Source organism: Pseudopodoces humilis, chromosome 7 (genome assembly GCF_049639895.1).
Source record: "Pseudopodoces humilis isolate 2021_Gansu_Grassland_sample_001 chromosome 7, ASM4963989v1, whole genome shotgun sequence".
Lineage (NCBI taxonomy): Eukaryota > Metazoa > Chordata > Aves > Passeriformes > Paridae > Pseudopodoces > Pseudopodoces humilis.
Window position 1 is genome coordinate 56,687,968 of NC_142206.1, and position 22,013 is coordinate 56,709,980.

Here is a 22,013-nt window from a genome sequence, read left to right on the forward strand (position 1 = left end):
CCTGTTGGGCATAGTCTCAAAATACTGTTTTCCTTGCAAAATCATTGCAAGACTTGTATTATTATTTTTCTTTCCCTAATCTCTCACGTTCATGCATTTAAATAGAAGACAGGGGGAGAGAAACCCAGTTGGGAGCACCATATGGAGAGAACACAAGTTATTGCTGTTCCCCCATTATCTTGGCACAGATTTCCTTTGTCAAACATTACTTCAGATTTGGGACCTCATTTTGTATTCACACTCCCCATTGCTTCTTCCTTCCTTGGAAGCATTAGGAGGGACTTATGGTATTGCTACAAGGAGCTCTTTACAGGAAAGGAAATAAATTGGGCAATGTGATTCAAATAATGGAAGAATGAATTATTTCACCATTTTAGCAGTTTCCCGTGAGGGACACTCGAGGGAGAAAATGCACTTAACACTCTAAAATATTAAAATAAAAGAACCACAGCAACCTCATCCCTCTGGACTTGAACCAAACTGAATGGTTTAGGTAAATGCCCAGCAAATCTTCAAGTGGCACAACCCATGAGAGACTATTTCTATGTGTGGCAAGGAAAATTCTCCATATTAATGATATCACGAACTGGCTCAGTTAATTTGGACTTCATCCATAAAGCCTGGTTTCTGGCAGATTAGCTGAATTTTTTTTTGACTATGAACTCCTCTTTAATGTTGAGATTGATCCTGTTTTCATAGCTGATGTTCCTGGAAAATTATTTTCTTAAAGCTGTACTTCACATATACTTTTTTTTAATGAGAGCTGCTGCTCCCTTGTATTCCTGGAACAGGCTTAAAATATCCTGAGCAGTAACTAGAAGATAATGAGATGAAGGGAACTGTGCTGGATTTTTGCAATTCACTGGTTACATTACTGGCTACCCAGAACAAAGCAGAGCTGCACTGTGGAGGTAAAGGGTCTTTCTAGGAGCTTATATAATGGCCTCCTAATGGCCTCCTAGAAGTTGTTCATGCTTTTGCTGAAAATTTTGATGGCAAGTTTTCAGTGAGCAAGAATGGACTCAAACTAGACAGAAAGTGCAGCAATTCTACAGTCTCCTTCATGTTCTTGATAGAGCTGAAAAGGTTTATGTGTAGCTATAACAAAACAAAAGATGCAGTTTCAAAACAGCTGTCTAGAGCTACTTTGTGATTTATGTGCAGATACACCACGAGCCCTCAGTGAAATTTGTGTGCCCATGTGGAACCATTCGGGAAGAAGGATCATACAGCCCAAACTGTCTCAAGGAGTGCTCTTGTCCCAGCTGTAAGGGACAGCATGAAGTCTTGGGCATTATTGCCACAAGCCATTGCTTGATATAGACAGCATGAAATAGATGGCCTCAGGAGGCATTTTCAGTGTGAGTTAGTGCCAGAGCTGAGATTCCCTGGTGGAAATGCCTCAACTTTTAAATAAAAAATTAGGTCTCTGCATTTCTGCTGCTTGTGGACAGGGACTTCAGCAGCTGGGTTCCCAAAATTAGACATATATGTTGACTTTACACCTAGTTATTGGAGAAGTCCAGTTCTGAAATGGAGCTGGGGGGATTGTTCAGAAACCATGTGTGTTCTAGATGGGGAGGGTCTGGCCCGTGAGGACGCAGCACCTGGATGACTGCCAGCTCTGAAGACAGAGCATGAGACAGTTTGTGAACTTAAAACACATTTTCCAGCCTTATGGGACTTTCCTTCAAGTCTGTTCTCAGCAGAGCAGCATATTACTGCAAATAGATGCTCTTTTGGTCCCATCTCCCAGGGGATAGAAATTAATGTTATGTTTGAACATGTATGTTTTCCCACTCATTGCTGAAGCTGTGCTTTTTCTTAAAGTCTGCAGAAAGCAGAGCATGAGCAGATACTGTTAATCCCATTACTTCAAAGTTATAGCTGGAGTCAGTGCCAGAGAGTCTTTAGTAAGAGATGTGGCCTCTGTTTGCAGGGGTTGGAAAGCAGTTCCAGTGAGTCATCTCAGGCATCCTTCTGCACTGTGGCAGGACCTTTCTGTCCAGCCCCTCTGCAAAACCCTCTTTAACTCTTTCAGGTGCCTAAGTGCTGGCTCCTGTGCTCATCCCTGGGATTGCTGTCTCCATGAGATGCTTGTACACTGTTCTGAACCACGAGTGAGGATGTTGGTACAGCACAGTGCTGCTTTTCCCCTCTTGCTCCAATGCCATCACCCTCCTAACTGTGCCTCCTGTGCCACTGTGCTTGGGAATATTTTTACAGCTGTCCATCTCCTTCCTTTGGGAGTTTTGGGGTTTTTTTTTGTCCCAGTGCTTCTCCTGTCAGTGAAAGTTTTTTTTTCCAGCCTCTTCTTCCCCTGAGGGTGGTTGGAGTATTTATGGATTCATTGCTGTGCCAGTTCCCAAGGTAAAAAGGCAACCCCAGGGCAACCCCTCTGCTGGCTTTGCTGCTGCACTGGACACACACTGAATCTGGAGAGCTGTGTTAGCTGAAATGACAGCCTGCCATGGTCTTTCATGCCTCCCCCTTCCCAGGGACCCCAAACACCACTTTGGATATGAGGACTTGATAAGGGACAACAACCCCCAGCAAGTGACCGTGTCCCCCAGGATCCTTCCAAGCCATCTTGCCTCACATATGACTTTCCATTTAGGAAGAGGATTTTGATCTTGGCCTTAAATCTATGAAGGGGGGAGACATCTCATTTTGAATGCAAATGACACTAGATATTACATAAGGTAAATCAACTTTTTTGGCAATCTTTTAATTATTTGACATTACTTTAAAACCCATTTTCCCAAATATTATTTGCGGAAAAAAAGGGAGATGAATACTAATTTAATAATCCTGTTTAGAATTCATTCATTCACTCTCCCTTGGCATAAAACATTGGGTGACAATTCGTAAAACTTTCATTCTCTAGTAACATATTCCCTGACTTAGGTGGAAGACCAATAGCTCAAGGTACAAGGACAGTGTAAGTGGAGAATGGTGAATGGTCACTCTTAAAAGCAGATGAGAAATATAATAACTTGTGTTTTTTCATTTCAAAGATGAAGAATAATTTGACAGGAGATGTCATTAGTGTTTAATGACTTTGTCTGAACAGAACAATTGAAGGAAATATGTTTGCTCTTCCTCATCCCTTGCCATTTCCATGATGTCATTAGGTCTGGCCATAACAACTGGAAAGTTAGAACATAGGAAAGGCACTGCCTGCATGGCAAAATCTACTCAGTGATGCAGAGCAGCCACGATGTGTATCACTGGTGCAGACACCAAAGTATCAAGAGAGTTTATCAAGAGAGCAGAAAATGAGAAGCAAGTTTTAGTGGAGGTATTTAGCATTGACTTGATCAGTAACTAAGCCATTGCAATGATGACTTAGTGAAAACACCGCCACATCTGGCAGAAATGAAGTTTTTACATGTCTAGGAATTTGGTTTCTTAGAGTTCTTTGCTAAGTTTTTGTTTTTCTTTCCTACATGCCTACATGTGGAGCTTCTGGTGATGTGAAGCATCTGCTTGGCTGCCTGATCTGGCACCACCCATAAAGTGGCTTTGTCCCCTCATGTGGGTTGCTTGGCCACATGTACTGAGTCAATTATTCTTTTTGAGATAGTGGATGTGATTAAGTTCAAGCTGTGGAGATTGTCCTTCAAGGACCAGAGGCCACAGTTTCAGTTTTGCCCTTCTTAGCTGATGTCACCTCGTGCTACACTGAGGACAAGGGGAGGGAAAGACTAGGCCTGAGTATCTTGGAGTAGTGGAGAAGCAAAGGGTTATTTCTTTAAGTCCCTTCATGTCTCTTTGCAGCAGTCCATTGCTGGGTAAGCAAAATTTCAAAATATGTATATCCATATATCAGAAGAATCATGGCAAAAAGTTATTTTCTAAATCTCTGAGCACAAGGTGCTAGGTTGGGCCCAACTCACAGCCTGGTGTCTTCATCCCTGACATAGCTGTGAGCAGCTTTAAGATAATTTGCCATTCACCAGGTCAAATTTGGGCCTTGTCCTGAACTCTAAACCAAGGGTGTGCCAGCTCATGTCTTGCTGAAGCCTTTTTCATTAGCTTATGATAGCACTCAATCTCCCCAAGACATGGTTCAACCCCTTTTTTTGCAAACCTTTTTAAAATTTTGTCCTCGAGAACTTTTACAAAGTAGTAAGTTCCCTGGGTTAATCACATACCATGCAAAGAAATATTTCTTTTTAAGCCATTTGACTTTTCCATCTTTCCAATCCATTCCCTCAGGCCTGTGGCTGACCTTAAGAAAAATCCCATCATTCTACATCCTAACCACCAACACACATTCAAATGGTCTAACTCCTTGTTTAATATTCTTTGTGATTCCTCTTGCCCTTCAAGCACCACATATCTAATACAAAAGAGCAGACAGTGAGGCTTAGGTGGAATTTAGGCTGGATAAGTCTGGATAAAGCAACATGGATGCTCCATCTACTCCCCTAATTCCTGGCACTCCTCTTTGTGATGTGCACTGTAGTTTCTTACTCTCTGCACCCAGTTTTCAGACTGCCAAAGTCATTCATGGTGCAGTGTTGTCCCCTGCTGTGCTTGAAGTACAAGGACATCCACTGGCTGCTGACATGGGCTGGAGAAATCAGCTCTCTGTGTTGGGCTGCTGCAGCTCCTGGGCTGTCAGCTCAGTCCTGGTTCACCAGTGAGATGCTGGTGGGTTGGGATTGGTGCAGAGCTCTACTGGAGCATAAAGTCAAAGTAAAACCAAACCAGGAGTGGCAGCAGTACTAAGAGAAGCTGCATAACAGAGCCAGAGGCAAAGGTAAGAAGCAGCTCAGGTGCTGCAGGCTCATCCCCATTCACAGCTGTAGGGGCAGGGGACAATGGGGACTTTGCCACCACAGCACTCAGAGCACTGCTGCAGAAACTATCTGCCCTGGGAAACAGAAACCCAGAGCGCACACCTCTGTCTCCATGGGCTTCAAGAGGATTGTGCAGCTGCAGGACAATACAGGGATGTGTGTGAGGAAGAGATAGCAGCGATAGCTATCTCGGGGCTCTGCGTACCGAAAACACCTTCAGAAGGAAAAAGCACTAAGATGCTTGGGGGCGTATATGGAGCCTCTCAAATGAGTGTGGAATAACCATGGTGATTCAGGCAAAAGGCATCTTTTTGGTAAAAAGACTGTTCAGGCTTCCTGGACGTGAAAGAGCCTGAGGATCACTACATCACCTCTGACTTGTATGACTCAGGACAGAATTAAGCCTTCTGTGGGGAGACCAAGAATTAGTGGTTCTGTAAAATTCATCTTCAAAAAATCCAGCCATGAAAACATTTGAATTGCACCGGTGTGTTTCTGTTGTGTTGTCATACCTTGAATGTTTTATTGAGATCCCTGGTCTATTCTGGATGATACCAGGAAGATTGGCAGAGAAGTCTCTTCAGCTCCTGAGAGGCAAAATGAACATATCTGTTCAGTGGCTGCCAGTTTAAAGAGCCAGATCTTAAAAGAGTCAATGCCTTCTTGCCTCAAGGATAAAGTTCAAATCTGTGTGATCAAAATTGGATGAACATAAAAAGGAAAAAAAACCACACTGCAAATATCCATGCAAATAAACATCACAGCTCTCTTTCAGTGCTATTTATATCTATTTGAGTTTAATGACCCCAAACATTGTATGAAGAGTTTCTCTAATGTGCTACCAGGACTGTTTATAGGAGACAACTGTCTCAAGAATGTGGCAGTGTGAAGACTCCCACGGCAGCACCCGTGCAGAAATTGCAGATCTACTTGGGCAGTCTCTTCCTGTCAGGGTATCAACAGGGAAAAATAAGTGATGGTCTTGGGGTTAAGTTATCACACTCCATGGCAAGCAGGGATGGGTTGAAACCAGTGAGTGTGCGTTAGCAATCAATTCAAAATGGCTAGCACACCAAAAGTGGGGACAGATGTGCTCTCGTGCCTGTAGCTGGAGAAATTTGGGATGTTAGGGCTCCCGTTGGGTTTCTGTCATGTCTTGGCTGGTGTTTCCTGCCCCTTGGGGAGAGGCTGCAAGGCAGAGCTGACTGGTGCTTGGCCTGTCTCCCCTGGGTGCTCCTGCCTGCCCCAGGACAGAGAGCAACCAGCGATGGGCAGCCCCAGGGTCACTGATAGCCCACTTCCAACTCCTTTCTTTCATGGGAGCACACGAGGAACAGGGATCTGGGTCAGTGCTGTGACATACAGGCAGGATATATTAGATTTGTGGACTTGCACAGGTACCAACAGCCTGCTCTGGGCAGGAGCAGTAGTACTGCTTCTATGCTACTCAAAATGCCAGAGCAGGAGACTCTCCCTTCTTGCATTGCTTGTCTGGCCAGCAAGGTTGGGATCACTGCTCTGTGAGACTGGTGATGCTCCAGCCCACTTCAGTGCAAAGTGAAACAGATTACATTGAATCATCACTGAAGGACAAAAAATGTGTCTCCTAACAGTAAGTAATGTCTCTCCTGTTCTATATTGCTTTTAATTTACAGAGCCCCAGCCAGGGCTGAGCTATTCTGTATGCTATTAATTAGCTGATCACATGCCAATGCTAATTTTTTTCAAATGGTTTCACTATTTATAAATGCTCGCCAGTTTGTGCTGACACACGAAGGGAGGGAGGGAGGGACATATTTACACCATCTACTTTTTGCAGATGCTTTGCAGTTCTCCTTTGGAGGGATTGACCTCTCTCATTTATCAAAGATGCAGTTTTGGCTCCTAGAGCTGTTTGTGTGGTATTCATCTCTGTGCTGTGCCTGAACTAAAGTCGAGTTTAAGACTCACAACCCTTTTTCTCCTCAGACTTCAGCCATCTAATGAGTCCAGTCACCCTTGTCTGCACAGGGGGTCAAATTAGCTGGATGCCCTCATTACTGCTCCTTCAGCATGGAGAGGTTTTTTTTTTAACTTACAAGAAATGCACTTTTGGAATAGGATGGAATAGAGTGGTTTCAGTTGGATGGAGCCTCCAGTGATCATCTAGTTCAACTGCTCCACCATTTCAGGGCTGACCAAAACTCACAGCACATCATTAAGGGCATTATACAACTCCTTATTAAACACTCACAGCCTTGGGGCATTGATCATCTCTCTAGAAAGCCTGAATATAAATTTTAGGACAAATAAATTTCATGCTAAAAATTGCTATGTTTTTAGGCTTCATGAATATAAAATGGGATGCTCAGTGGCTTCCTAACCAACAACACACATTTTATTTCTGTATTTCCAGAGCAAGCCAGCTAACTTTGGTACTATTAAGCCAACTCTGCTAGCTGTTGAATTGAGTTTTTTTGTTGGTCCAACCTCAGCCCTAAATAAACACTTGTAACCTCACATACCTAGGCACAATGCAAGTCACCCTGGCTGAGAGACCTTTGCTCACGGAAAAGCAGCATTTGATGTTCAAAAGAAGGGTTGGAACCAGCATGTTAAAGCATCTACTCACTATCCAAACAGTCCCTATTGTTACAGTTATTGCCAGCAGTATCCTGTTTGTCGCTGGGACAGCACTTTGGTGAGCCTGCCCTAGAAACAGCCATTTGCCCTGTGGCTAAACACTTCCAGTGTGCAACTTGGAAATTCACCAAAGCAAGGGCTCTGGCCTCCAGCAAAACCTCTTCAAAATGCCTTGAGAAATAATCAGAGTCATAAAATTCCATGCACCCAATGAAAGAAACCATTTTCATATCCAAGTAACAAATCTGCCCTCCCCATCAGCACTGCTCTGATCCTACTCTACACCCGTCACATCCCAACTCTGGCAACAGGCCCTGAAGAATCTCTGTTTTGTGGACTGTGGGTGAAATCTGTGGCAGAATATTACTAGTGTGGAGTGAATAACTGGTCTGGACTTTTGTACAGTGCAGCTGCACATGTGGTGAGTCACCAAGAGATTTTCGTGCCAGGCACCGCTGCATACGAGTTGTAAGTGCTGTGTGAGTTATCTGCAGGAATATCTGCTCCTTCCCTGGGTGACATTCAGCTACTGCCTTTGATTTTCTTAGAGGCAGGTTGGACCCAACTTTTACAAAGTGGTTTAAAGCTCTTTCATGTGAGGGGCACTGAATAAGCACCCTGCAGATCTATTACTGCAGGAACTCAGCTGTTTGCTTCCCCTGGATGACTCCTGTCGCTACATCCACCTGCTTCAGCTGCAGGAGCTAAGGAAATGAGATGCAGCAGGGCAAGTGCACAGAGCTGGTGCTTCAGGGCCATGAACAGTTAATGCCTTGGCCACAGCACTGGTGCAGCTGGAGCTCTTCCCAAAGCTGGGCTGGAGAGCATCACTGTCTCCCCCGAGTCGCTGGAGTCGTGGCAGTGAGAAACTGCTCTGAGATCACCACTGGAATCCCTGGGTTTTAATGCTTCCCCTCCCCACCCCCTCCATTTTCCACTAGAAAGAAGTAAATTGGTAAATGCCCTGAGAGTCACAACCAGGCTGTGACCTGGTGAGGCAAGATGAAGCCCTTGCTAACACACTACTGCTGGGAAGAGCACCTGGGTGGAAAACCTTCCATGGGAAGTGAAGCTTTGCAAGAATCTGCAGCAATTAATTGCTTTTGAGCATTTCCAGTGCAGAAATGAACCACTGAATCTAATGTTTTCAGCTTGTTTGGGGAAACTGAAACAGTTGGTTTCAGCAGTGGCAAGGACAGGAGTAGACAAACCAGTTCCCTGGGGTAAACTCAAATGGGATTTTCCAGTCTTCTACACCTTTCTGGATGTGTCCATGCATGCAGCTTTCCCATGTGCTGTGCTGCCTGTGCTGTCACCATGCCCACGGTACCTCTGTGACCACACTGCTGCCTCTCCTCTTCACCATGGGCTGCCACACAAATGGATGTGGAAAATCCAACTGAAGATCCTAAAAACTACAAGCTCAGGGGTAAGGTTTCCCCAAGTGAGTTCTTTGCTCAGTCAATACCCTTGACTAAAATAGTATTTTAAATAGGCTGTGGTGTATTTTATGCCATGTGATACTTTTATGAGTGGGATTTTTTCCCTAGCACTCTGCTCTAGAAGTAATTTCTGCTGCTCGACTCTGTGTGCAATTTTGTAGTGAAATTGGTTTAATAAATGATGGAATTCCTCAAAAAGCTGAAATTCCCTTTGTGATCAATGCTAGTTTTGACCACTGCCACTGGACAGGGATTGTCTCAGAACAGCATGTTTATATAGAGAGCTATTTTTCCCCTTATCTTTATGAGTTTTCTCATTGAAAATACTTTTATATTTATGTGCTGTAGTATTTAAGAAGGCAGCTAAAAATAGCTAGAGATATTTTTGAGGCTAAATCTTCAAATCATGAAAATGAGGCTTGATTTAAAAGTGCCAGAATATTCCTTTTACCCCAAGAAAATCAGGATTATGCTGCTTCATCTTCCCATTCTTCTCTCAGCCCTCATATCCCTCAGTGACTTTTGAGCCCACTGGAAAATTCCAACACTTCTGACAGAGGAAAGGGAATCAAAGCAAGTCCCTGCAAGTCACCTGTGGCTGGTTAGGGAGGAGAAACTCAGGGAGGTGCCCCCACCAAGTGCCAGCCATTGCCCTTGGGTGTGCACAGCCCCCAGGCACGTGTGTGTGTGCCCCCAGGCTCACACCAAAACCACCAAGACTGATGCCCACGTGGTTTGGCACCAGCTATGGGATGGCTTTTTCCATAGGCTAAGGTATTTGCAGGAAATGGAGGAGAGTGGGCGAAGGGCAGTGGGTGCTGGGGTCAGCACTTTGTAAGGGATGAGCAGATCTGAAGTTATCAGGAGAAAGTGGGTGCTGTTGCAATATAAGGCCAGCTTTTAGGGATTTTGGCTCATGGAAGCACATATTTCCAACAGGCAATATTCTGTCGTGTGTCTTGCCTGTGGAAATGTTATTTTCTAAAGTGCTCACTCAATCTATCTGGTGAGAAAGGCAGAGAAAAGAGAGAGCTGCTTGCATTAGAAATGATACTGTCCACTCTTGTGGAGGAAAAGGTCTTCACATTTCCATTTACAGATTCTGCAATTACACAGCTTTCTCCTTTGGCCAGTTCATCTGCTAAACCTGATGTGGAGCCAGAATGCAAACAGGGATTTTTCCCATTACAGAATACCAAATCTATGATAAGCCACACCATGAAAATTCAGTTTTTAAGGAGGTGGAAAGAGAATGAGGGAAACTCCAACTGCTGCTGCAAGATAAGCAATGAGTTTTGCAGTGCTTCTAGAATCTGTGTCAGGGATCTCATAAAAAAGCCCCGTAAGCCAAAGGAGCACTGTGAGAAGAAAAACAACAGAATTTGGGATAGTAAAATTTAAGCAGATGTTTGAACACCAGTTTTAGCCTATGGGACATCTGTGTGATAACTTTGGACGCAGCTGGATAAAGTCAGTAATTGCTACAGAAAGAGGCCTGTGAATATTGTACTTAATCCCTGGGTCTGTTCTGCACAGCAATGCAGTGAATATCATTGATGATCTTGATTATGTTTGTGCTTTTTTCTTATACAAATTCCCCTACTGTGAAGGATTCAAATCAATCACCTCTTCTGCTTTTCACTACCATGAAGTTGTAGTTTTAAAATCTGTTTATAGATGAAGTAGCAAGCATCTCTGAAAGGAGAGTTACATACTGACAGCTTGGAAAGAGACTATGCTGGTTTTCTCAAAGATCACTCCTTAAATAGGATATAGTCCCAAAGATTATTCCTTAAGTAAGATATAGATATTGTAATTTATGCATCATTTGCCAAGAGGGACAAGATTGTGATAGCATATATATATACACACACACACATATATATATAAAAAAAGATAAATATATACATATTTTATATATATATATATATATATATATATATATATAGTCTTCCTAACAGCAGACTGCAAAGCTCAGAACTTCAAAGACTAACCAATAATACAAATTGATAGAGGTTGAATTACATTCGTTGTCCCAGAACACAGTGGATTTAACTGCACCCCTAACGCTTCTTATTTGCCAAAAAACAAGACAAAAATCAGAAGCAAACAAATAAGTTCTTTGAATAAATCCCGCATTGCCCCAATTTTATCAGCTGCCATCTAAGATGCCTGGCAAGCATCCAGGCCTGAATGACATTCCTGGACAAGAAGTAACCCCTGCATCCCTTTTGAGCTGTCCTCTCCTCCAGCTTCCTTCACCTCCCACCTGGCTGTCCCGCAGCGCTCGATTAAATTTCTTTTAAAGCACTTTCTTACCTGCATAGTGGTCAAACACAGTGGGCACATACTCCTCTGGGAAGGCATCATTGGCATAGCTCATCAGCAAACAGGTTTTCCCGACTGCACCATCCCCAACCACCACACATTTCAGCATCTTCTTGGTGCTGCTCCTGCTCCCGTCAGTGCAGTTGTCATTTTCCTCCTTGCAGTTCATTCTTGCTGCTGCCGCTGCTCTTGCTGCTCCCAGGACTTCCAAGTGCACATGAAGGAAAAATGAAGTGCGATTGTATTGACTTTTCCTGAGTTTGGAGAAGGAGGGGGGTGGGGGGGGGGGGAGAGCAGCAAATCTCAAACTCAGGAAATCATACTAATGTTTCCAGGCTGTCACAGCCGCTTCTAACAGTTACCAGATCAGTCAAGAGGATCATCGAGGTGAATAAATTAAACACACAGAGAGGAATTGCATAAAAAAAAAATAAAAATAAATGAGTGCTCTGTCCTTTTTCGTTTGTCCCAGTCAGGAAATCCTCATCCTGCCCGGCTGTTCTCAGTCTTTATTGCGACTTCAGAAATATCAGCAGCCTGCGGCTTCGATCCGCGTCTCCCTTCCTCCAGCCTGGCCGCAGGAATCAGGGATTCCTGTTAAATCCACTCCATTTTCCATTTCATTTCTAACATGGAGGAGAGTCTGGAGGTTTTTAATGGAGTTTTTCCTTTCTTTCTCCAGCTTGCTGTGTGTCAGGAAATCATGGGTTTCCTGCTGAATTCCATATTAGGATCAGTGGGCTTGTGAAGGGCTGCAAACAATGGGAGCTCTGTGTGTATTTGTACTTTGGAGGAACTCTGCCAGGACATGGAGAAAGGAAAACACTAGAGGTCCCCCTGCAGAATGAAGTTTTTTAGGCTCTCTGCTCCATCCTGCGCTCCAGCTGCTCTCCGGGCACCGGCGAGGAGGATTTGGGAGAATTCGGGATCCGGGAGCGCTGGACACGCACGGCCAGGCTGCGAGCCCCTGTCCCAGGCAAGACCTCCTCTGATCTCAATTAGGTATTTTCTCCCATTTGGGAAAGAGAAAGGGGGAGGTGGAGAAGCAGAGAGGAGATATACTGGCTAGATAATGTTGACTGTTTGTCTCTATAGCTCTTTAAAGTGTTTGTTATAAAGAAAAAATAACTCATTTTTCAGTTCAGACACACTCAGAAAGTTTCTCTTGCCTTTCCCCTCATTCCCGCTTTCCCCCCTCCCTCCCAAAAGACAGATTTCCCCCTCCTAATGTAGAGATGTAAACACAGACAGAAAGAATAAAGTGGAATTAAGAGTTAGAGAAATTAAAAAATTAAACAAACAAACAAACAAAAAACACCCCTGTATAGCTGTATAGCAGTCTGTGAAAAACCAGCTTTGAACTACACGGTTCCTTCCCCCTCCTCTGGTTTGTTCCGGTGCTTCACTAAGTCTTCTCCCCATTTAAATGCACACCAATCTGCATGTACACAGAGGGCAAAACTTCCCGCTCCTTGCACAGGAAAGATTTTGCAATTTCCAGCAGAAGCGAGCCAGACACTGACACAAACCCCAGTGCAGCAGCCCAGCACATCCTGCTGGCTGCATTTCCCTTGCACGAGCCTGGAAGGCTTTGAGAGGGGGAAACACTCCCCTGCTGGCGCTCCACGGGTGATAAACACTCCCCCTGCCCTGCTCACACCTGGTGAGAGATAAATGCCCAAAAGTACACACAAGCTTGAGGTACTGCACACCTGGAAGTGCAAAGACCAACCCAGCCTTAGAAAGAAATCTTTTTAGCCCTAAACTGCATGATTAAGACAAACACAGCCATTATAATGGAACTCTGTAGTCCCAAAATGTGTGTCCTTCAATTTTTTTTGTGGTGAAGGGGCATGGCAGACCCACCTGCAACCTCCCCTGGACAGGCTAAGTCTGTCAGAGCTCTTCAATGATTTATCTGTGCTGGATCAGCTCTGGACACCTTCCCCAAGAAGTGGTATAATTATAGGATCCTGTAATAATTTGGGTTAGATAGAACCTCAAAGATCATCTGGTCCTAATCCCCCTGGCATGGGACACCTTCCACTAGACCAGGTTGCTCCCAGCCCCATCCAGCCTGGCCTTGGACACTTCAAGGGATGGGAGATGGATAAAACATGTGAACAAGGTTTGTCTGTTCCCCTGGGGAGCCCCAGGGAGCTCTGTTTGCTGTCTTTAACCAGGAGTCTTGATCATTCAGTAATTTCTGCCCTGTGACCTTCACCTCATTCATCCTCCTCCCTGCTGTTAAGAAGGATCTGAGCAGGCAGTGTATGGCCCAGCATCACACCTGCTATCAGAGGCATCACTGAAATGCTGATTTCCTATTTATATATATATAAACTAAAATTTCACGGAGTTAGGAGACGAGGTGCATCTTCCTAGCTTCAAACTGCAGCCCAAGCCTGAGTTTCATCCAAGAGAACCTGTGAGCTCTGGCCATCAGAACCCCCATTCTCCAAGCAATTTCTCTGCTGATGACTTCCACCATCAGCAACCTCAAATCCTGAGGTGCAGCACATATTACAGGGATTTATTCTTCAAGCTTATTTCTAGTTGTAATTGAGGTCAAACTCCAAGTCTGTGCAGCTGAGCAGGTACCAGCACCCTGATCCCCTCTGTGCCTTTGCTTACAGCCTGCTGACCTTGTGAGGAACATCTGACAAATATGTAGGTGCATGCTGTTGCAAGGTAACTGCAGAGCCTGAGGAAGAAAAACATTCCAACAATTCATGGTTCAGCTCCCCACTGCCTCTATCAGACAAAAGCAAAAGCTGTCCTGCTTCCGGTGTTACACTGGCATAATCTATCTGCAAGCTTTTTTCAACATCACACATACTCCAGTTAAGGCAAGATTTAATGCTACTTGGGCCAGATTTAGGCCTGCAACAAAATCCCTGTGGCTCATTCCTCCCTGAGCAATTGGGCAAGCCTCAGCAGGACTGTGCCCACCTCCACGTCTCCTGCAAGAGGTTAAATGATGAAATTTCCTTGCTGTTTTTTTCTAGAGGATTAAAGTGACTTTATTCTATCTTCCCCTTTAAAAAAAGGTTCTTCCAAAATGTAAAGGTTTTCTTGAGCTATCAAGGGGCTGAACTGGAGGATCACAGAATCAGAGAATCCCAGAATCATTAAGGTTGGAAAAATTCCCAAGATCATCGAGTCCAACATTTGCTCCATTATCATACATCAACTAAATCACAGCACTGAGTGCCACATCAAATCATTTCTTCAACACTTCCATGGGTGGTGACTCCACCACCTCCCTGGGCAGCCCATTCCAATGCTAGACCATCCTTTCAAGGGAGAAATTCTTCCTGAACTCCTTAGGTCTTTGCAAACCCTTCCAATTCTAAGCTCTGATGCACAGGATACTTTGTGGGGAACCAGTTTTAGTTAAAAATGCATCAACAAAATGCCTTATATTCCTCAGTGTGAACAATGGAAGTGCAGCTGTGATGGCAGAGCCTAAATAATGGATGGCCTGGAATAAGCCAACAGGAGGAGTTTATCTTGAAGGTGGGGGAGGCTGACATCTGACCTGCAAAACTCAAACTCAGTGCTACAAGTTTGCTTTACCTATATAGGTGGTATACGCAGCTTCAGAGGAGTTATGATAAATAATAAAATAAGAATTGCATTCAGACTAAAAACACATGTTCTCTTTAATCTCATGACTTTGGCAAAATTTAGATCAGCTGGATCAAAATATTTTAAGCGCTGATTTAGTTTCAGGAGAGTTTGATCAGGTTGTTTTACAGCACTTAACTCAGGGGGCTGAGAGAGTGTTTACCCTTCTGCTACTCTGGGGTTGTTGTTGTTTTACTTATCAAGTTGGCTCTGACTTTGTTGTCTGAATTAACAGGCCAGACCTGTCATCTAGCAGCCTGGCAAAGTTTGAGGCAATCCTGTTGCATTTTACAGAAGATTTGTTAACCTGCAAATGGCAAGTGGCAATTCTGTAGGTTAAGCTGACCCCTCTGCACTGCTGTGCAAGTTTCAGCTCCCCTAAGAGCACTTCTGAACAATGGAGCTACCCTCAAGCCCCAGCCTGGAAGCCATGGTGTTATTGTTAATCATTAGCAAAGATCAGAATGTCTGATGATTTAGTCTAGATCCAGGGCATTTTTTTTTTTTTGCTATTTCACTAATCAGGTCAGAATTGGTCAGCTTTTTTCACAAGATTTCAGTCATTACCATCTCACAAACCCAATAAGGGCAGCCTGGTTACGAGCCATGGTTTGGAAAGACATGTCTGAAGCAAAAAAATATCAAAGTAAAGCCAACTAGTCTGAATGCTTGGAAATCTTGTTTAAATGTGTGTGGTTCTCAGGTATCCAGCCCAGTTGGTTTCCCACTGCTTTTACAGGTTTCTAGCCAAGGGCACCATGGCACAAACAGATATGGGCAGGTGCTGTGAGCACTGTGAAGATGTCACCTTTCTAGCCAAGTTTCTCAGGCAATCCCTGCTCTAGATGAATTGCCTCTGACCTTTTGTTAATTAATGAATTTCCTGGCAGCAGATCTGTTCCTAAGACTGCAGAGTATCTCCAACTCCCATGTGCTGTGGGGACCTTCATCTTCATCAGCACAGGTCAGAGAGGGCTGCCTGGGACTGCTTCCTTGGGGGTTAGCAAGTTCAAGACTGGTGCAAAAAATTTAGGTGAGAAGATCTGCAGGATATGAAGGACTTGCAATGTTTTAATTGGCTCTGCAATTAGCAATATCTCGGCAAATTAACTCTATTCTCTATTTCTGGGCAAGCTTACAGGAGGAAAAAAGAGATATGATGCTCTGTCATGCTCTCCCTGCTCTCTTCCCCTGGCCAACCTGCCACCCCCACATTTCTCCAGCTCCTCCTGAAATGCAGTGGTCTAACTTTGTGCAATCTTAGGAGTTTAAAACTTGACAGTCAGAGCAATGTTCTGCATTAACTGTTTTCCTCACCAGACCCCACTGATTTTAAGGGGATCTTACTCTTCCTTAGGTCTTGTTCTTCTAAATCCTCTCCTGGCCTAAACCAAGCAGATCTGTCTCTACATTCTCACCCTTAAGAAGTTCCCCAGGGTGGGGGATTTTGAAGGTGACAACACTGCTGTGAAGCTTTTCTCCCTATGTCTTGCTGCTAGAAATAGACACATTCAGCCACTCTCCTTCCACCTACCAGTGTTGATGAGGAAATGAAATTTCTGGCACTACTACTGAACTGTAAATTGATTTCAGGCAAATCTTCTCACATTTTTCTTATCCTTTGTCTAATCTATTTAGATTCTGATTTTTTTAGGGCAGGGATTGTGTTGGTATTGGACTGAACATAGCAGAACTATATTAAGCTTAACTATCACTGTGCTGTTCAAAACCAAGTTTCCCTGGCCATCAAATTCAGGACTTTGCCTGGACTATGTTGTTGTAAGAGCCAGCCTTTTGCAGTAAAAAAATCTTTGTGACTTTAAGACATCCCCACAATCATCATATCTCTCACCTCCAGTCTTAGATATTGGGGTGCTGCCTGTTTTTTCTGGGGTTGTCTGGATGACCCTCCACATTGTGCTAAGATTTAATTAAATGAGAACATTTTATCCTTATTCCCTCCATCTTATCTTCCCCTTTCTTGCTGTCAGCCCCATTCATCAGCCTCACACCCCAGTGAAGTGCTCATTGAGACCTCAAGTGAATTTGATGTATTGAAAAGCAGAAGCAGCAAATTCAGGAGAAAAAAAATATGATAGTTTAACAGTGACCACAGGAGGGGTGGAAGTGCTCTGTGTGAAGCCTTTTTAGAGGCATCTTCCTGATAGGCAGGTGCTGAGAGTCAGCTTTGAGGCTTGTGGAGAGAGAGCAAGCCTCTCTCCAGCCATCCCACCCCACCAGGCAGCTGCCACCAGCACCACCAGCGTGGTGGTCCATGCCAGCAGTGGGGGGTTCCCTGATTCCAGCTGCTGCCATGGATATAATTAGTGCCATTGGATTTCCACTTGCAAAGATGAGCTAATAAAACAAGAGGCTTCTGGGAGAGGAGGTCAAACAAAGGAAGTTTCATGTCCTGTCCAGCAGAGAACCCTCTTGCTTCCCAGAGGGGGCTGCTGTAAAATGAGAACTGCACACGTTGTGTGTTTGTGTGTGTGTATGAACAGGGAGGGCAGACCGTGCTCCCTGTTACCTCACAGTAAATTCAGTATCACTGACTGCAGACAGTGCTCTGGGTGTCACCCACACCCCAGCTCGGGGGACATACCCAGAGTCTGCATTTCCAGCTGTTTCTGTTCATAGGTATTTGAATTTGGACTTTGAGGATGAGATTTCCTTGGAGGTGTGAAAGTTCCCTCTGGATATTGGAATATCTGCACCTGGTGCATATTCTCCCTGTTTGCATCAGAATTCTCTCATTTCCTTCCAGAAAAATCACTGGCTGTTTCCTCTGCCTTCTCTGATTTCTAGTTGTGTTCTTGCATGGCTCTTCTCTTCTCTTCTCTTCTCTTCTCTTCTCTTCTCTTCTCTTCTCTTCTCTTCTCTTCTCTTCTCTTCTCTTCTCTTCTCTTCTCTTCTCTTCTCTTCTCTTCTCTTCTCTTCTCTTCTCTTCTCTTCTCTTCTCTTCTCTTCTCTTCTCTTCTCTTCTCTTCTCTTCTCTTCTCTTCTCTTCTCTTCTCTTCTCTTCTCTTCTCTTCTCTTCTCTTCTCTTCTCTTCTCTTCTCTCAAAAGCTGTTTACCTCTCCCTGTCTCAGTGGGGAGAAGTGGACTTAGGTAAGAATTCTGCCTGGGATTAGCATAGCAGAAAAAAACAACACTTCAGGCAATTTCTTTCTCCCTACCTATGATGTTTTCCACAGAGATTTTTTTCCTAAATTACATTTATTTTAGGTTGGGCAGTACAGCAGGAGGTTAAACAAAGAGAAACCTCATCTATGCCTCTTCTGCATCTCGAAATGGCATTTTCCTCTGCAGATGGTGGACTGCTGGGAATGTAAAAGGGCTGCAATCAGGAAATCAAGCAGCACTGAGGGCACCAACACTGTGATCAATTAGCGCCGTGTGTGCAGGTACTCAGTGGAGTCATTACAGGGACAAATCTGTTTTGTTCACCTCTGAGTAATGCTTGGGACATAATCTGCAATTTCTTTAAAAGCAGAGAAACTTCCCCAAGTTAGATGGGTCCAAATGTAATGTTTCCAATGGGGGAAGAGGTTCGTGTCTAAAAACATGCCAGCTGGAATCTGTAGGTTTGCAGCTTCCCCCTTTCCAGCCCAAATTGCCAAGCTGGCTTTATCGTTGAAATGAACACACGTCTGATTCATAAAACATTCATGCAGAGTTTTTACTCTCTTGGAAAGAAGGGAGCAGGCTGCTTCCAGGAAGGGAATGTGCTTTTTTGCTTCATGTGATCTTTCTGCCTCCGCTCAAAAATAAGCAGAAGGCTGCTGCTGCCTCCACATTCCAGGAGCAGGCAGACGGGAGGAGGACCAAGGTGGCAAGCAAAGGGATGGCACAATTTGGATGTGGTGTCTCCTTGCTGAGCCTGTTCTCAGCAGAGCCCTGTGCCAGAGCACTGCAATGAAGCCCAGAAGCACCATTTCCAAACCTGCTGCTCAGACTGGCACAAGAGGAGTGGATCATCCAAGCAAAGCCCTCATCAGTGAAACAGGAATGAGGAATCCTTCCTTTTTTTTTTCTGTCTATTTATACTGCTGATCTTCAGGGCAAGGCTCCTGCCTTGTTTGAAGGGTGTGGGCCCATGACACAACTAAGCCAAATTGCTGATTGCCACCCATGGTCTAACCTGGCAACGAGCTTTCAAAAGGAGAAAATGCATAGAAAACTCTTCTGCTCTTTTTTTCCCCCTCTGCACTGGTTTTCTGCTGGCTGACGTTCCTCAGCTCTTGCTATAGGGACAGCTTGATTTTCCACAAGTGATGAGTGATGAGAATTACGGGAGAAGTGCTGGCAGCAGTGGGTTACTTTGCTCCTTTTGTAGGAATTTGAGGTTTTATTTGCATTGCCAAATCATCCTCTTGCTTTAAAGGTGTCTGTGGTGGTAAAATGAGTGAGCAAGGTAGGCACCCTACCTAGGCTGCTGAAATGTCCAAAAATCACATGAGCCTTAAGGTTAAAGCCTTAGGTCAAAGCCTCAGGACCTACAGATAGCTGAGCATACAGTGAAAGGGGGAGGGAGAGTGGAAAACAGTCAGAAGCAGGGCTTTTGCTGCAGGTAATGCAGCTGTAAGTGTTCCTGTGCTGATATGTGTGGCAGGAGCAGCAGTCTCAGCCCTGCAGACACACCGTGGTGGGCACTCATGGCACACTCAGGCTGATTTAGGAACTCTTCACCCATCTGTGCCTCCTCTTTCTTGTCACTGTCTGGCTCATTCCTCTCTGAGAGGGTGCTGATATCTCTCAGGAGGAAGCTCTGCTTATTTAGCGGTGGCCTTTTGTGAAATTCAGGTATAATGTATCCTGGGGGATCCGTGGCTGCTGAATCCTGCAGAGTGATGCTGTGCTCTGCACTGGGCTGCAATCAGCTGAGACAGCCCAGTGAAGCTTGCAAGGGTCAGGGCTCCCTTTCCCTGCACCCCATTCTCCCACAATGGCACATTTATGTAAAATGAGCCTGGCTGGACATTAGCCACCATCTCAGAGCTCTCTGGGTTTGCTCCCAGTGCCTGCTATTGAATGGCAGGGATCCCTGTGGGTTATTTTCCTTATTTTAGGAGCATTTGGGACCAAACCTGGTTCATGGCAGTGTATTTTGCACTGGTGATACCTCTGGAGATTTAGTGCGCAAAACTGACTCCTAAGATTTTCCAATTTTGTTTGATTAAACAGATGTAATGGAGACAACTACAGTGAATAATATATGGATCCATTCCCAGTGAAATATTATTGACTGAGCTTAACTCCAACATAATTTTTCTACTGTTTTCAGGAGATATTTGGTAATACTCAGATTACAACAGGTATATTCAGAGCAACAGGTTGATATTACAGCAAATTTTTAGGAAGTGTCCAGAAAGATCAGTTTTCTTTCTTGTATCTCTGATTTGCACCCTGCAGGCATCAGACCTGATTATTTGGGTTGCATTGGGATGAACTCTACATTTTCTGATATGCAGAGAGCATATAATTTCTCCTCCTTGCCTGTGGTGGTGGATTTTGGGCAGAAGCCTCTGTGTCCTCTCTCAGGAGGGGATCAGTACAGAGTGGAGATGAACAAACATCTCAAACCAAGCGGGTTTATTTCACAAATGAAGCAAAATATTAGAGAAACTGGCTTGAAGACAACAAGCCTCTGATGAACATCAGTAATTTACACTTCAGACTTCTGTGATGGATTTTGCTCATCACTGGCAGGAGCAGAACAGCCCCCAGTTTTCCTGCAGGCAATCTGGAGACACAGCCTGATCTCAGGAGGTGTCATCCAGTAGAAGATTTCCCTGGAAAAGCTTTTCCCAAAGCCCTCTTTGCTCATCTGAGCCCTGTGACCATGTCTTGCCCTGGATTTGCCAGGGGTCCCAGCTGTGAAGCCTTCTTCCAGTCACTGCTGTCTTTTCCCACCTGGGCACCCAAGCACAGAGCTGCAGAAATCCATTGTGGTCACGCCCTCCAGAGCAACTCCTCCGTATCCCCTGGGCTGCAGGGCTTGTGATGGTGGTGAAGCACAGCCAGGCTCCCACACTCAGTCCTGAGCCCACCAGCCTTCATCACCATCATCAGCTGAGCCAGGAAACCACGGGGCAGGTGCTGTTCAGGTGCACAACAGCAAAGAAAGCAGATATCTTCCAAGAGCATTTCAGTCCTTCCTGTCCTCTCTGCAGATCTCTCAGCCCTACCTGAGGAGGGGAAGGGCTGCAGTTCTGGAATATGTTGTGACTTTCCCTCTGTCATGGGTGACAGCCCCATCCTTAGTTTGCAAATGAATAGCAGGAGTAAGAGGCTTCATTTCAGCCTGTCACACATTTGAAATCCTCCTTTTTGTCCTTCCTGTAGTTCATCCTCAGAGCTTCATCCACTTTCAAAATGCTCATTGGAACCAATTTTTCTACTTTAGCTATTGGTTAACCATTACAAATTATAATCCCCATTTAAAGCCATTCATTAAATATCTGAATAATGGCATGGTGCTTGCATACATTTCTCCTCTTTCTTAGATGTCTTGAGTGCTGTTATTTTTTTTTTTTTGCCAGTTTGGAAGTACTGCTTAGATTGCTACCATTTTAATGCCTCTTTCAATTTCACCAAGATCATTTTGGGACACATTTTAATTTTTGGTGAAAAATAATAATAAAAAACCCAAAACAAAAAAAAAAAAAAAAACCAGAAAAAAAAGTGAAATACATGGAATAACACAAATAAACTTACTTTATAGGTTTTCCCAGAAAAGGAGCTGTCAAGCTCTTCAGAAATCTGTCCTCATAATATTTCCCAACTTTTTTGACCAGGTTCTGTTAACAGTCCTTTTCCAAATTTGTGCTGAGGTAAGGAGGACTGGAAAACAGTCCATTGGGAAATCATCTGAGAGTGGGTTCATGTGACAGCTCTTTCTGCCACTTGTCATGCCGTGAATAGCAGAGCAACAGCCTTTCAGCACTCAACCATGTCACTGCCTGCCTTGCTTTTGATGGAACTGGGGTGAGTGCATGCTTGTGGAAAGGAGGGAAAACTTAACCAGTGCTTTTTTATTTCCATGAAAGGTCTGGTTTGTGTTCTCATTCAATGTTTGCATAATATCCTGATTGAAATGCTCTCCTGCCACTGTGGCCCCTGCTCCAGTGGCTCTGTGCTGGCAGGGTTTGCACCCAGCAGTGCTTTGAGGATGGTGGGG

The 22,013-nt window shown here is 44.4% G+C and overlaps 1 protein-coding gene across 3 annotated transcripts in view; it reads right to left on the reverse strand.

Moving 5' to 3' along the window:
- Positions 1-21,567, reverse strand: part of RHOJ (ras homolog family member J) — a 70,575-nt gene extending 49,008 nt beyond the window's left edge. For 2 of the 3 annotated variants that reach the window (XM_005520054.3, XM_014249909.2), the window contains exon 1: positions 11,192-11,918. In XM_005520054.3, coding sequence (XP_005520111.1) covers positions 11,192-11,369 — 178 coding nt within the window. In that variant the 5' untranslated portion in view covers positions 11,370-11,918. Of the gene's footprint in view, positions 1-11,191; positions 11,919-21,550 lie in introns of those variants that run through there. The other variant, XM_088057259.1, reaches the window with a different exon arrangement.
- Positions 21,568-22,013: the final 446 nt, after the last annotated feature.